The 17,190-nt window shown below is 39.4% G+C and overlaps 1 protein-coding gene across 7 annotated transcripts in view; it reads right to left on the bottom strand.

Annotated features, from left to right (window-relative positions):
* si:ch211-285f17.1 (sickle tail protein homolog) overlaps nt 1–17,190 on the bottom strand; it is an 85,961-nt gene that overhangs the window by 22,986 nt on the left and 45,785 nt on the right. For 4 of the 7 annotated variants that reach the window (XM_037694060.1, XM_037694057.1, XM_037694058.1 and 1 more), the window contains 3 exons: nt 11,148–11,343; nt 7,797–7,995; nt 6,317–6,410 (listed from right to left, as the gene is read on the bottom strand). The exons of 1 other annotated variant lie outside the window; for it this stretch is intronic. In XM_037694060.1, coding sequence (XP_037549988.1) covers nt 6,317–6,410; nt 7,797–7,995; nt 11,148–11,343 — 489 coding nt within the window. Of the gene's footprint in view, nt 1–6,316; nt 6,411–7,796; nt 7,996–9,314; nt 9,456–11,147; nt 11,344–17,190 lie in introns of those variants that run through there. 2 more of the 7 variants (XM_037694059.1, XM_037694062.1) reach the window with 2 other exon arrangements.

Raw genomic sequence — 17,190 nt, 5'->3', positions numbered from 1 at the left:
TCACACAGCCGGCAAATATGCCTGCACAACGTCTGACAAAGCAGCAAAAGAACCAAAAGGGAAACCAAAAAGTAGTGCCAGTATGTCACAGCAGAATATTGTGATAAATGGTATCTAGCAACTTTGTAACCTCTCCAGGTTTTGCAAAGTGCTTTGCAATGTTTTTCATTCACCAGACTATTCACATGATCACTTTCTATTATCTATTTTATATCTTTATACAGCACTTTTACGTTCTTAGTTTAGTTCAGTTTATTATTTTTTGAATATGTAAAAAAAAATAAAAAAATAAAAAATACAGCATGAAGCATGTCAATATTTTTTATTTTACATATTCAAGGCAGTGGGTAGAAGTAAAAACATATCGAAATTCCCACTCCTTAACCACTTACATAGTCTTACATTTATTAAATGTATAATCCATACATACAGTATAACAACTAACCCATATTTAACCCATCAATATAGTATCTACGTTAACTACAGTAGATAAACAATTATTATTACTTTAACTTCACCAAAAACAAAAATTAGCATCAATAACAAAAAAAAAACAACAACAATAATTGAATAATAATATTATATACTACATTCAGCAATAACCATATGTTTATTAATTTGAACAGTTTTATGTTTGGACATTGTTTACGTTCAATGTTCAAATTATTCCAAAGTTTGACTCCACTTACTGATACACAAAAGTTTTTTTCTAGTAGTTCTGAATTTGCACATTTTAAATTGTAATTCCCTCTTTAACTTATAAATTTGCTCCTTAGTCTTAAACAGGTTTTGAATTTTTTTCCAGTAATAGTCTATTTTTTGTTTTGTAAAGAATTAGAGCTGTCTGTAGCTTAACTATATCAATGAACTTTAATAATTTAGATTTTACAAATAGTGTATTAGTGCTTTCTAAATATCCCACCTTATGGATTATTCTTATTGCTCTTTTTTGTAGTATTGTTAATGCTTGTAGTGTAGTTTTGTAATTATTGCCCCAGATTTCTGCACAATAACTTAAATAAGGTAAGATTAGCCAACAGTAGAGTACATGTAATGCTTTTAGTTCTATGACCGACTTGGCTTTGTTTAAGAGCGCAATATTTTTTGAGACTTTACTTTAAACATATCTGATGTGTGGTTTCCAGTTGAGTTTATCATCAATAATGACACATAGAAATTTGTTTTCATGAACTCTTTCAATATTCAGCCCATCTATTTGTATTTGAATTTCTGAATGCGATTGACAGTTCCCAAACAAAGTTTTGTTTAGTTCAAGGGCAGCTTATTTTCATCAAACCACATTTTAAGTTTGTTCAATTAATCAGTTACATCATTTAACAGTTGTTCCATGTCATCTTCAACACAAAAATGTTTACATCATCGGCAAATAGTTTGCTTTTCATTATCTCAGGTACAATAAATACAAAGCTCATTTACACAAATTGTAAACAGTTTGGGACCCAGGACTGACCCCTGAGGAACCCCACAAACAATGTCCAAACATCCAGAACAAACATTTCCCAACTTCACATACTGCTTTCAAATAGCTTTGAACCCAGTCTAGTGCTACTCCCCTTATCCATAGCGTTCAAGTTTTTTTTTAAATTAATAACTTAATAATATTCTCACTGATAAAAACATGTAGATAAAGATATTAGAGACAGTGGGGGGTTCAGCATCATGCCTGAGGATACCTTGGCACATTGCAGGGGCAGGAGATCAAACTCTACACCTCCATACCACTAGGTTACAGCTGCACAAAAATAAACATACTTGAAAACTTCAACTAATAAAGGTGCTAAAGTTTTTTTAACAAATGCATTACTTGACCATTTCACATCTGTGATTGCTTTTCCCATTCCAAGAAGAGAGCCACTTCAAAACCCTCCGAGTCATCACTTATCAAGCCAAAATATATTTCACCTTGAAAACATCCGACTAAACTATCTTCAAATATTTACTCAATCAACACAGACTGTTGTAGAACAAGCAGAACTGACATTGTTGAGTTAAAAATTAAAAAAAGTTGAAAAATAAGCCTAAGAGTAAGGTATCAGAGCAGTATAAAGCACATCTGTGTAAGTTTGTCACAGACTCATTTCTCTGCCGTGGTTCTAAGCCTCCAATAACAGGGGCGTCCTGTTTGATTTGTGTGCACAAAGTTGCTCCGATCTCTTGCTGTGTCAGCAGTGGATACAGTTTCTACACTGATTCACAAACTGAGTGAGCCAAACTAAACAGATAAAGAGCTGTGCTGTGAAGTTAATACAGAAGTGCATAAACATTTAAAGAGCTTGTTTGGCTGCGTGTCCTATGCGTGAACGTGCACATAATAGTATTTGTGATTGAAAAGATAAGAAAGACAAATATTACTTTTTTGTGTACCAAGATCCAAAAATTGGCCGAAATGCTTTGATGGAAACAGATGAGACGCAGGCAATCATTAAACATCTGTTTACAAAATATCCTTTACTGTTTTGTGTACGTAACATGACTTTTGGCAGCCACTACTGATGACTATTGAAGTCTGTAAAATCATGAAAAAGTGTTTTTCAATCCATGAGATAAATACACACATGTATTTAAAAAATGTTGCTCTGCTGTATGAAACTAACAAAAAGAGAAAATGCAAGTAAATATTCAAGTCTGCCCCTCATCAAGCTATAAATTAGTTATTATGCACCACACATTTGTCCACCGTGCACATATTTGTTACAGACATAAACCTGGTTGCATTACCAGAAGCTAGCTTTATTTAGGTTTCTCTTGCCAGAAAACGTAAATCAGCAACAGACATAACTGTGGAATAAGATCTGGGACCAGGCATTCCTGCAAGTCAAGCGGACGCTCTGAAAGGCAAAGGACAGAATACCTTAAGTTAAAAATGTGTTTGACCTGCTGCTCATTATAGTGCTGCGTTTATTATTTAAGAAGTTAATTTCTAAATGTAAATCTGCACCTGTATCTATACATCAGGGCTATTCAACTGGTGGCCCGGGGGCCAAATCAGGCCCACAAGAGTGCTCAGTTCGACCCACCAGTGGGCTTATTTTTAAATAAAACTAGATTTAAAATCATAAAAACAACCTTACTTTATGAGAATAACTGCTGGATGTTCAGCTCTCTTGGCTTTCATTAACTGTGCTCCCCCCCGAGCAATTTAGTTGAACAGCCCTGCTATAGACTGTATCTCTTTTTTTATTTTTTATTTTCCCTTGTCCTGTCTGGCATTGTGGCACTCAGAATTATTGTCTGAGTGTTAAGGTGATGCCCAACAGGTTAACTTTCACAAGCAGAGCATTATGGCTGGCCTTAATGCTCCACTTGATATATAAATAAAACTTTATTAGAATTTGCTTTGGGTTTGTTTCAGATGTAATGGACATGGGGATGAAAAAACAAAGAAGAAAACAAAGCAGAAAAGTGGGAGAAAGGTTAAAAGGGAAAGAAGGAGATAGGAACAGAGGAGAGCGAGCGGGATAAAGAGAACACAAATCAGCATCATTGAAGTCTGCCTCTAGACCTACGGAAACAAAAAAAAAAAGACAAAACCGAGAAACCACAACAACAAGCAACATATATAATGATACTTATAATATCATTAGAAAGTATTGTATACAGTACATGGTAATACAAGATGTATTTAGTGGCCACCACAACCCAATTGAGTGAGTATCTGATAAACACCTGAATCTAAACACCTGTGTGAGCATGCTCGTCACTATAAGGTTTCTCTATAAAAATGTTCAAAAGTGGATGTGGGGACCCACAGACCCGAGGTCCCAAGGTCATACCACCCCCCCAACAGAGGCCCGACAGAGCCAGAGCACCCAGCAGGAGGCCACCAGGGCGGACCGGCACACACCCAATCACCCAGCCCCAGATGCCGAGAGTCCCAATGCACCGGTGGCAGGGGGGGCCGCCACCGGAGGAGAGAGTGACAGGAGGAAGTAGACTCCACATTAAATGGGGGGCCCAAATTCATCCAAGAGAGGGGACCTATATATAGACTGTATCTCAATTATCTGCAGAAGTCAAAGACATAAACCCTGATTGTTTTCAACAAGTTTCATGCCTGTCTCATGCAAGAACTTTTGTAAATGAATCTATCGTTAAGAATATCCATGTTCAAATATCCAAATAAAAAACAGAAATATGCCGTTGATAAATAAAAATAAAGTGCTATGTGTTGTCATCTTTGTATGTTCTCATACAATGATGAAATTGGTTCTCTGCATTTAGCCCATCGCACCTGGGATGTACCTAGGTGGTGTGGTGGGCAGCTGTGTGGGCGCCCAGGGCACAATAGGGGATTGGGTGTCTTGCTCAGAGACACCACAGCATGTGGAAATGGCTGGGGATTGAACCTGGGACTTTTGGGTCCCGAGTCGGCTGCCCTGCCTCTACCCCATCTTGGCCCCAAGAGATATGTTGATACGCCGTATTGTTTTACATTATTGGTGTTTAGCGTAAGGCCCCAGTATACTCGGGCGTATGTCAGTCTGCGCGTACCGGATTAGAGTCGAAGAGGATGCCCGCAGGGCATGTCCATGCAAAGCTCAATTTTTACGACTGCGTACGTGCACTCGGTGTCGCACGATAAACTGCCTGGCAACGGACTGTTTTATATGCAACACCAATGTATTACATTTCTCTTCTTCATCCCTGATCTGGCCTTTTATTTTTTTTCTTTTGCCAAACGGCAAGCGATCTCTTCCTCCTCCATTGATGCCATGACTGAAATGGTGAGAAATTAGCACATTAAAATCAGGTCCAGCGTGGCTGTGGGAGGGTCTGGAGATTTCCTGGTGGGCTGGTCTGATGTGTGGGCCAGCGCTCCCTGTTTTTTTTTTTAGAACTTTTTAACAACAAATAAACACAGAACATCATTGCGGCTGGAGCTGCCAATTCTGTTTTTTTCTTTTTGTGACCTGTCAATCAATACAATAGGCGTGTCAGCAAATGACCAGTCGGTGACCTGAATTTGTCCCGAAGGTAAACGCCCCTTACCTGCGGAGCTGGTCTGCAAGAGAAGGACAAACTGACTCAGTCTGCTGTTGTCTTTACTTGCTCTAACTACCTGTTTGTATTTGTAATTATTTCCATCTTTAACATGTTTTTTTTCTTTCTTCCAATAGGAAGTACACCTGGACCAGTCATTCTGTGTTTGTTTGTTTCTACTTCCTGTCTTCTCATACCCAGCCGGTCGAAGCAAACGGCCGCTTGTCCTGAGCCTAGTTCTGCTGGAGGTTTCTTCCTGTTAAAAGGGAGTTTTTCCTTTCCACTGTTGCCTTTGTGCTCGCACAGGATGGGAAACTGTGACGAAGTGAAGAATTATTACAATCTGCTTGCTTCCTTAGAAAGATAACTTTTACTAATTGGCTTTTTATGAATGTGAATATTTCTGTTCAGTGCCCTGAGATGACTTCTGTTGTGACTTGGTGCTATATAAACTAAACTGAATTGAATTATCTACACTTAACCTCTAAATCTCAAGGCCTTGTGTAAACTTCGTGTTTGCAGTAATTGCTGGTTGGTTAAACAGTGACTACATGTGTTGTTCTATGTCACCAAATGCTGAAAATTTCACAATGATTACTCAAGATTAACTAAACTGCATTGTGTCATTATGCTTAGTAAATACACGTTCTTCTTATCCAGTTTTTTAATTATTTAAAACTGCAAAATTCAGTAGATCACATATTTATGAATAACGCACAATCATTGCTTTAAAACACAACAATTTGAACAGTTACAACTTTCTTTCAACTTTCAGTCCGCATGGAAAAAAATTTTTTTGGTAACATTTCCATGAAAGAGCCAATCGAAGGAGACTTAGTAGAATTTGGATTATCTTAACAGAAATAAGAGTTTCTGCAGCACAACCAAGTTCGATAGTCATATGGATAAGGAACTGATTTGAAGAGGGAACATTCAAGGAAATAAACTTTTGTGTTTTACTTTTGTTCCATCAGCAGGAAATAAACAGTAAAATTAGAAAAATAAATAGTTTGGTGGGAGTAGGGTGTATTAGGAGAATAGTCATAAGAATTGAGTAGAATTATCCCTTAAAAAGCAGCACCAGACCATGCAGGGGACACCCAAAGGTAGGCCTCCACGAGAACAAAAGGACCCCCCTCTCTTAAGAGATTAACAAGAGGCAGGGGGACATTCCTTCCCTCAACTGCAAACAGGATGTGGGAATAAAAAAACTGGAGACAGGGCTCTATTTTAATTGCAACAAATCTATTCATGTCCCCACAGCTGCTGCGGAGACATTTTTTCTCTGCTGTGTAAGCAACGACCACAAACTCACCCTGGCATCACCGTTGGCAGGTCGGGTCCCATGGCTGAATGCCTGTGCTGGGTCTTTGTGGTACACCTTCAGGCAGGAGTGGTCTGTAATGTTCCTGTAAGGAAAGGCGTTCGGTGGTAAGAAAGCAGCCCAGTTGTCTCCATCGGAGAGCGGTCGATCCTGTCTCAATCTTGATCTCTTTAGTAGCTCAGCCAAGGGCACATATCCCGACAGTGGCGCTGAAAACCGTTTGTTTTGTGACATTTTTTTCTAAATCCTAAAAATAAAAAAATATACTAATAGTGGTTCGGCTGACAAGTGACAAACAGATCTGTTATTCCCGTATCTAGAACTCACGCTCTGTTGCACTCTGGACACTCACACTAAGCTTAATGTGTCACAAGATATGTTTTTACGACTGTAATAAACAATTGGTCACCAAGTACACACCTCACCTGAGGAGGAACTCTACAGACAAAAAGGGCAAAGTTTCTTTTGTCGTCAAAAGTTTTTTTTCTTTTTATTGTATCAACACATGAGCTTTGAAGTAATATCAATAAATTGTTCAAGGGATTACAAACATAGGGAACAACATGGCACAAAATATATAAAAAACAAAAAACTGTGAGCTAGACTGTATTGTTCTGCTTCTAAATGCTACAGTAGACAGAACAGTTATTAGGAAATTATACTCCTAATAGAATAAAGAGACAAAGCTCATATTGTTGAAAGTTTGCAAAATTAAACTTTGAACTTATAAAAGAAAACACCCAAAAGGAAAGTCATGAAAACTTAAACTAAAAACGTGTTTTTAAGTTTAGGTGTGTTTGAGAGACGTGCTGCCAAAGAGCTCAGACTCCAAATAACTTTCTTTCTAACATGGAGGGGAAAAGGATGTGAGTTTTCCTGGCCAGAAACATTTCCTGTTCAGGGAAAACTGTGCACAAAAGGGTCAAATAATAGATTTGGCCTGCAGAAAGGACGCTTTAGTGTGATGGCCTTCTAGGATAATACTAGCTCAGTTTCCTTATTTTTCAACAAAGTTCAGTCAGGTCATCTGGACGGTTTCTTTTTATTTTCCCGTTGAGGCATTTCATCCTTCATCCAAAGGACTTCATCAGTCTGAGGAGCCACAACATCTTATCACCAGCAAACTGGTTGGTCCACTATGTTAGTGTGCTGCTTGTGGGACTGAGTTTGTTAACTCCTCAGACTAACTAAATCCTTTGGATGAAGGACAAAACATCGAAACAACAACAAAAAATTAAACCATCCAGATGACCTAACTGAACTTTGTTGGATTTTTTAAAATCTAGGTTATTGAGCATGAACTGTCATGTTTTCTTATTTTTATTATGACACGACTTTCATTGTTCTAGTAGTGATGATAGAAAATCAGACGGAACATTTTAAAGGAACGACTTTAAAAAAAAAAAAAAAAACAACCTCATGTCTCTTTTCTTATTTAATTCCTGAATATCACTTAGAAACATATTTTTACCTGACGTCTGCAAGTTCGTAGTACATATTCCTCATGTCGTCTTTGACATAGATGGCAACACTGGGGGACTCCAGCATCTTCATGTTGAGCTGCTGCGGGAAGGCACTAACGAACAGAGCTCTGATGGTGTCGATGCTGGTGATCTCATTGGGCATGCGGAGCTGTTTGGTCTCGTCACCATACTGCAGGTAAAGAACACCTAAAGACAGACAAATAATGGTTTTAAACTGAAGTAGGATTCTTGCACATCTTTGAGATGACAGCAAAGTAATTTTCCAATTGTCTCCAACGTTGTAAAGCCAGTCGTTTGAATTCAGACAAAGTATTTTTTTTTGTATTCACACTTTATGCTTAGAAAGATGTTTGCATGAAAAGTAACCAGTCACTCAACTCCTGTCAGTGCTAGAAATCGACATGCTTTTTGTTATTAATTAATGAAAACAGAAGACATTATTTGATCATGATGTAGTGACTTGGAGCAGGAATAGAGAGCAAAGATGTGTGCTCAGGGTGGAACAGTAAATGCTGTGAATCAAAGAGACCAAAACTTGAACCTCTGAACCCTGGGTGTGGCTTCTGTACTGTGTTTTAGAAAAACAGATGTCTCGCCCACAAAATTTATGAACACGCCTACCCTGCACTTGTATAAACAGTGCCAGGGAAGAAAAACAAGCCCGCTTGTGTGAGAATTAGAACAATTTTTGATTTAGTGGAAACTTAGAGCTTCGTAAAATTATGTAATTGGTTAAATAAGTTAAATCAAATATGGCTGATTTCATCCAAAAAGTCACTTTTCAGCAGGCAGAGAATACATCAAAGTCACATTTGCTTTATTCTAACTGAAAATAGCTCATTTTAGGCAAAGCAGGCATGACTTTACTTGGTGTAAGCTACTTAAAATAACAAGCCAGTAAAGGCTAGCAGATGTTGGTGAAATATTATACAAGATGTTACACGCTTCACCAGACAGAGTAAAGGCAAATCCAGGAAATAAAACTGCTGAGTCTCTCCACTGCACTTTCAGGTCTGTCTGAGTTCCTGCACACCTCAAGAAAGTGCCCATTTTGAGAAAACGTTCTTTTGTTTTCTATGAGAGCAGTTTTAGTAACTTGGCTAGGTTTCCTCCAGATGTTACCAAGTAGAACAACTAAGTTTTTACGACAGCGTGCCAACGATCAAACATGTTTAATGAGGATTTCTTTGGCTTTGCAACAACAAAGTTTAACGTGCAAATTATAACTAGAAGGGATGATGTTACATCTCTTAAGTGCCTGATTTTACACTCAGGAAGCAAATGGCTTGTGGGTTTTGTAGCCAAATGGGCACAGCCTAGAAAACTTTGAACATTTTCACATTTCTCTGGTGAAATACAAAAGTTGAAAATATATACGTCATCATTTTGCTCCATTTTAACCGTTATGAACTTTAAGTTGCAACAAACAGCAAAAAACTACAACACAGTCAAACACAGTGAAGTCATTTACTGAAACTAAACTCTTAAATTAATGTTATACTCACGTTAGGGGTTTTAAAGAATTCCTTTTGTCTGCTTGTTCGCATGAAGCAAAGGAAAAGACATGCGCTGCTACTCCTGCAGCACGAGGCGAGGAGACAAGGAATTCCCAAATGTCCGTTGGGACTATAAGGCGTGTGCTTTTGCCTCTGCATGTGTGTGAAACACTTTGGAAGGGACACGGCGGTAAAGTGGTGCCCCTCGTTTTTCCTCCTCCCCTTCATCACACCATAACCCCCCACTGTCCACATGCTTTGTCTTCATGTTGTTGGTGAAAAAAGGAGAGTGCAAGCTTATATTTTCCTCTGTGGGTAGATGAATGAGTGTGTGAGAGGTTTTTTTTATTCGTTGTTTGTGTTTTTCACTTATAACTAGGTTTTGTTGCAATAAGGCACCAAAAAGCATGAAAAAAAGAGACATCCCATGGTTACCCCGACAATTCATTTTCAAGTTGATTACAAGATAGTTCAGCTCTTTTTATCCCAAATGAACACCTTGGTTCCCTGAAAAGTGTACATGTTGCATACTTTGTTTGGAAAGTTTGCAAACACTTTTCCGCTTTTCTTGATGTGCTGTGCTCTTAATGAAAGTGACAGCCCATAGATGTACTTTATAAAGTTTGTGGCATGAAATAAAATGCTGTAGGTCTTCAGAAAATATGTAAAGAAGCTAAATCTTACAGAAGGTTCAGGTTTGGTTTACTGTATTTGTCATACGCAAATCAACACAAGGTCAACAATGCAATACAAGAACTTGGGGGTGCACCTGAACATCAACCTCAGCTGGGGTAACAACACTACCAGCCTGATCAAGAAAGCCCACCAGAGACTCTACTTCCTACTTCCTTGAATCTTCAAATACTGAGGATGAGGATGTGGAAGTGGATGCAGCAGTATACATGAAAAGTACAAAAAGCACAAGCATTCTGCAACATTCATTTGAATGATGAACATCAACTTGCCTAGCTTCAGCAGTCACTGCAAGAGAGTCAGGGGTACACCCTGGACAGGTTATGTCTATCACAGGGCCACATAGAGACAAACAACCATTCACACTCACACCCACACCTCTAATTTAGAGTTAACAATTAACCTAACATGAGGTTTTTGTTCTATTCAAGGAAACCTGAGTACCCAAAGAAAACAAAAGCACGCACAGGGAGAGCACACAAACAAAAGACCTCAGACTGGGAGGAAATCCTGTGACCTTCTTGCTGACAGGTGACAGCTCTTACCATTGGTCCACCTTAATGACAATATGAACAACCTTAAAACAACATTTGAACCTAGTTTATACTTGCAGCAAATCTTGAAACTGTTGATAGGAAGACAAGAAGCGCAACAGAAACGGGAGGCTGAAAACCCATAGGTCATTTCATAGTAAATCTACGGGAAGGAGTATTTTTTGACAAGAGCTTAGAACACAAATGAGCTGGAGTGACTAAAAAAATGCAAAGAATCTAAAGACATATTTTTGCACAAGGGGCAAGGCTAAAATCCAGCACAGAAATGTTGTTGTCTTCAGGCCCTTAAGCACTACTGCATACAAATACAATTCTATGAACAAATTATTGTGAGGTTTAGGAACACTTCTGAAAAACCTTGTCATACTGTTCGTGGCTCCATTTACAAATTGTCAAATTAAATCACAAAATGTCACCACACTTTCTGCGCTTGAGCTCGTCTGTGGTTTGACTTTGTCTTTCAGGGAACCCTTATCCAGACAATGTCAATTATTCTAAGTGATCGTATATCGTTTGTGTTAGAAATTACATTGCTGAAAGGTTTTGTAACTTGTTTTCAACAACCAGCAACAGATTACCCTAATCCACAACGTACCTAGTGAGCGATCCTTTGTTTGATTAGTTGATCGAACAACAGGAAGGCTGGCACGAACCCGGCTGCCCCGGGTAAAGGCTGTGGGTGCATCAGTCTCAGACATGGCGTCCAATGATTCTACAGAAGCCAGGGATAGGTGGTCGACCTGATCGCCGACACTCGGCTGGGGGCTGGGGCCGTGCTTTGGACTTCTGCTCTGGAGGGGGAGGCAAAAGATACAATACAGTGAGGGCTGAGAACATGAACGCTTTGTATACACAGTGACACTGTACATGCAAGAACATTATGATCTTAAAATGACAGATTTCCTTTGTTAAATCTTAGTCTTAGTGTCTAATATTCTTTAGAAAATCATACAGTTAGTGATTTTGTTGCATTCATTGCAAAATCAAAAGAAGCATGAGGTGGGTATGAATCAGCAGTGTTGATGTAGCGCGCTACACACACAAAAAAAGTGTGCTGGACTTCTCCCATTTTAAATTTTGCAGCCAGCTGGTTGTACAGACAACCGGCCATCATCACATCACACCACAACCCTGATGCCAACTAACCCTTTCATACTTTATGTTGACCATTACAGTACTCTTACTACCTCACTTGGCAGCGGATTGCCTTCAACCCATTCGAGGCCTCGGTCCTTTCACAAATCCTGAGACAGTCAAAAAGCATCTCAGTCCTGGCTTGAAGTGTTTTGTGAAACGATCTATAGACACTGTCATGTGCTTTATAAGACAAGCACACTCTTTGCCAAAAACAATTACAGAACCTCTTAAGTAGATTTTAAGTGTCATTCACGCACAATAACAAAATAAAACAAAACCAAAATGATGCAAATATGCAAAAATATGTTGTTGTTTTTTACGGGATGGATGTTCACACATCAATGTCATACAAACATTCTCCTAAGCTACCCCACCTGAAAATCACTGTACTGTACTAAACAGTCATAATTTAATTGCACTGCAAAAGTTAATGTTTTATGTGCCTTTATGTGCTGTCTAAAGGTAGGAAAACAACAAAAGAAAGCTAAAATGTGAATCGACAAGCATTTAAAGAACTTTTAGGAATCGTGATGTGCCATACTGTGCTCTACAATAAGACAATGTGTAACATGACTGCAGAATCCACTGAGCTATTGTATTGTGCTGTAAAGTAAGATGCCACTCAGACACAAGGCAGAACTGTAACTAAACGGACAGACAGGGTTAATGAAAAGCTGTTCTCTAGCACCAGTTTGAAACTGTAGCGCTAATGGCAGTTAGATACACAAGGCCCGTTGCATAAGATTATCCAACACACCTGCATGCACACGCTGCTGTTCTCTCACGTTGACAGAAAAATGAAAATCGCATAATAACATTGCTATTTTGTAAGCTTTTGTAGCCAGAACTGGTTTTTGCCTGGCAGCCAAGGCAAGATGGCAGGCACAGACAGAGCAAACACTTAAGTACCCAGGAGCGCAAATGCTGAGAACGCAATTAAACAGCAGACGCTAGTAAGACTATAGCCACACTCACTGACACACTAACCAGAATGATGCAGATAAGATAAAAGGCCAACTAACTCTGTGGGGCAATAGGATTTTCATCAAATACTTCTGAATGTCAAGCTCAGAGTGAAGGGAGGCGAGCATGCCCTGTAAAGACTGATGGGAGGGAAAAGAAGAGAAGACAGAAACAAAAAGCACATTGCTAAGAAATGCCAGTGGGGTGTTGAAATGAAAGAAGAAATGTTCAACAAGGAAAAAACGTGAGCCGTGGAAACAAATCAATGGCAACAACAGACCAATAAAAGCATGAAAAAGACAAGAATAATGACATGGATTAAAAGATATGAAAATAAATTGACATCAAACTGGATTTATTGTAAAAGTGTGTCCAGATTTCAATAAAATACGTTTAAGTTGCATGAAGGGTTTAATTTATTGAGGAAAAACATACTTTAATTTAGGTAATGTAGGATGAGTTGCCTTTTAAAACTGAGAGGTCACATGGAGTTAACCTGTAACCTGAAACCAGACATGTGTTGGGAATTTAATCTGAACACTGAATGATTTATAAGTTTATTTGGTGATGGCAGGTCCAAACAGCCCTCCCACACTGTTGCACTAACTTCTCACATGCTAATGCTTTACCCATGGGACAGTTGAATTGTACCCAACCTTACAGTCACCTGTAGGCTCTAATTACGTAAATATGGTCTGTTAGTGTAATCTGATATTTTGCTGAAACTCCCAAGTAGTAGAAAACGTAGGAATACACACTCTTTGTACAAAGACTTGACATATATTGCAGTCTGTTGTATTTTTTATTTATTAAAGAAAAATAAAATGGCTGAAGTCAGTAAACAGTCGGCGATTAGACAGGGTCATATGATCCATAAAATAAGTTAATAAATACAGAAATAATTTAGTACATTATATAATTAGTAAAAGCCAAATGCCTAAACTTGAGAGTTCAAAATAAAAATAAAAACTTGTGATATACTTATGGACATGCCCTGAATGTTTAAAAAGTCCAAGTATAAAAAGCCAATAAACTAACTCTGTTTTTCTGGTGCAAAAGATAAAGTATGATTACAAAAAATGAAGAAGACTGCAAATGAGACCCTCCATCTCTCAGTGGAAGGGGTAATTAAGTGAAACCACTCCACAAGACTTCAGATGTGACAAATGAAGAGTCTCTCAAAAACATTTAAGTTCACATAAGCCTTTCTGTCTCCATCCATCCATCCATCATCTTTACCCGTTTCTTCCTTTCTGAATCACGGGGTCACTGGTGGGCAGCACGGTGGCGCAACTGGTAGAGCTGCTACCTCTCAGCGAGCTGGTCCTTGGTTCAAACCCCGGTCCAGGGGCCTTTCTGGGTGGAGTTTGCATGTTCTCTCCGTGCATGCGTGGGTTTTCTCCGGGTGCTCCGGTTTCCTCCCACAGACCAAAAACATGCATGTTAGGCTGATTGGTAACTCTGAATTGTCCCTAGGTGTGAGTGAGAGAGTGAATGGTTGTTTGTGTCGTTTGTCTCTATGTGTCTCTGTGATGGACTTGCGACCCGTCCAGGGTGTACCCCGCCCCTCGCACAGTGATTGCTGGACATGGGCACCAGCGACCCCCGTGACCCAAAATGGAATAAGCGGGTAAAGATAATGGATGGATGGATGGATGGGGTCACTGGTGCACATATCCAGCAATCACTGTGCGTAAGGTGGGGTACACCCTGGACAGGTCACAAGTCCATCACAGGGGCCACATAGAGACAAATGAGAAAAATAACCATCCACACTCTCACTCACACCTAGGGACAATTTTAGTTACCAGTTAGCCGAACATGATGTTTTTGGTTGGTGGCAGGAAATCGGAGTACCCGGAGAAAACCCATTAATGCTTGAAGAGAACATGCAAACTCCACTCAGAAAAGCCCCCGGCCGGGATTCAATCCGTCAACCTTTTCACTGAGAGACAACAACTCTGTCAACTGAGCTGTCCTGCCGCCCTCCTTTCTGTCTCAAGTTTCCTCAATTGCTTTTTTAAAGCATGCCCAAGTCTAACATTAATTCAACACTGGTTAATCTGATTGTACAAAAATGTTTGCACACATGACACTTCTGCCCTACATAACCACTTCCTGTTTTGAGGTCCAGATATGAAAGCCGCAGGCTAACCGCAGATTAGCATGGTAAAACCTGCTTCAACTTGTTTGCACCTACAGTGAATTCCACACCAGTGATTTCCCACACTTCAGTCAAAACTGAGCAGCCTGTGATTCTGTTTTTATGCCACATTGGCTGTGACAGCGATGATGAATGTGAAACTAAGTCACTGACATTAGCCTACACACAGGAATATGAAAAGATACAAAGGCATCAAAAGAGCTTCTTGGGGCAGAATGTGTCTCGAAAACAAAGCTTGAACGTGTCAAAAGAATCAGAAATTGAATCCAGAGATGGTGGGTTTTCTGTGGACAGCCACAGCCAGTGCCAATGGGCTGTTATTGTAAGACCTGTGTCAAATAGTCATTGTGATTAGAGCAAGTCCAGAAATAACTAAGCCTAATCAAAATTCTCATGTGGTGCAGCTTACAGTTAAAATAATCAATGTTGTAGCAAACTTCTTCTTTGGGTCATCAGATCTTTACTCGCAGATTGACCTGAATATTATACTTGCCTGAGCTTTATATGAAATGGCTGTCAAGGCAAATACTATGTGAACAAGCAGTGGTCAAGCAAACAACCACAGTTGTTGAGGAAAGGAGATGTAAGTTAGGAAGCAGTTTATTCATGCTCTGTCAGTTCATGACTGTGTGTGTGTGAGAGGGAGTAAAAGAGGGATATAAAGAGAGACTGGGTATGTGGATGAGTGATTCAGGCCATTGTTCCAGAAAATCTGATCCAAGCCCAGGACATCCTGCAAACATTCATGCAACAACGGTTTGGAAAACAGTCTGCTGTCATCACAAAGCAAGCTAAGGTCTGTGTGTCTGTATTATATTCAAACTGAACAGGTCAGTGTTCGTACATGTGATAAACTACAGTATGTCTTCCATATCTAACAAGATTATGTCAGGTCCTCTGGACAGATTCTTCTTTATTGGAACCATTTGCTGAAACTTTATTGCTATGTCTTCCATAGCCAACATTTCCATCATCCCACTCTATTTTTATGTCATGAGCATAACTATACAGTTTAAATGCCTTTCCCAGAAACTTGTCACTTGTCCTAAATCTTTAAAAAGCTTTTTAAAGCAAAGGGACAATGTTTTATGATTTCACAAAGCAAGGTAGATTAAGTTATATCATGCTACCCCCGTCTTGTCTCCTGTCAGACACGTTGCCATGCGGAGCGAGCTGCAGCGATTAAAGTAAATTACGATTGTTAAGAATAATGACAGATCCCATCAGGAACCTGCTGTGTCACTCATAGAGATTTAAGTGCAGTATAGACATAACCTGAAAAGCTGCCGTTAGCGCCTGCTGCCAGTCCACACAAAGCTTACTGATTGGTGCCTAGGGGACATGTGTGCAACATCTTTGACACCTTGCTCACCTTTTGGCTGTAAATTATTCATGATCATTAAGAAAATTACACTGCAGGTTACACAAATCATCCTAGGAAAACTAAGACAGCTTCACCTGTTTGTATGTATAACTACAGCCACTAGGATCTAAGAACAAAAGCACACGACATTCCCAATGCACACAATCATAGCAAACACAAACTAAGAAAACAAGCAAACAAAAAAAACAGGGTTTATTCTCCAATTCTTTGTTGCCGCAAAAAGTAAATATGAGAAAATTTTGAAACTTTAGCTTTTACTGCAAATACTGGAGTTGTGAGTTTTGCTTCCCACCTAAGATGCTAATTTAGCTTGAGCTCTAGGGAGCGGCTATATAGCTCACAATAATTCCAGGTCCTAAACTAAATGGAAAAAACATAAACAAAAGACAGCAGTTTTAAAGCGTGTTGACGCTGTCTCTTAACTTTCCTCATGACACATCATTCTAATGAAAGTACAAAGTGCGGCAAAATGTCACAAAAGAGTCAAACACTCTGTGCCGCTGCTGTTCTACACAACTTTGATGCATAAAGCCCCAGTCGATCAGTTGGTCTGTGGAAAAGGCTTCAGCTTTTGTCTGCAACAGCCTAAAATACATTATATCAAAATCCCCCAGTCATCCATTCCCATTCAATGCAAACAGATCCCTCTCTCTCTCCCTCCTCTGATGCATTCCTCCTCTAATCCTTTTGTCACAATCCTCACATGACCTTTCAAAGATGGACTTCTTTTTCAACTTTTCACTCATCAGGGTTTGCCACAGTGAGTCATACTCCTCCATCTCACTCTGTCCTCCTCATCCTCTGACCTCACTTCAACTATTAACTACAGTACCTCCATAGCCTCTCTAACTGCATCCATATATCTTCTCTTTGGCCTTTGTCTTTTTTTCTGGCAGCTGCATTTCTAACATAATTCTACCACTATATCCACTGTCCCTCCTCTGGACAGGTCAAAACCATCTCAGTCTGGCCTCTCTAGCTTTATCTCCC

The sequence above is a fragment of the Nematolebias whitei genome, chromosome 20 (genome assembly GCF_014905685.2).
Source record: "Nematolebias whitei isolate Nwh7 chromosome 20, NemWhi1, whole genome shotgun sequence".
NCBI lineage: Eukaryota > Metazoa > Chordata > Actinopteri > Cyprinodontiformes > Rivulidae > Nematolebias > Nematolebias whitei.
The sequence above is the reverse complement of the archived record's forward strand: the minus strand, read 5'-3'. Positions and strand labels throughout refer to the sequence as shown.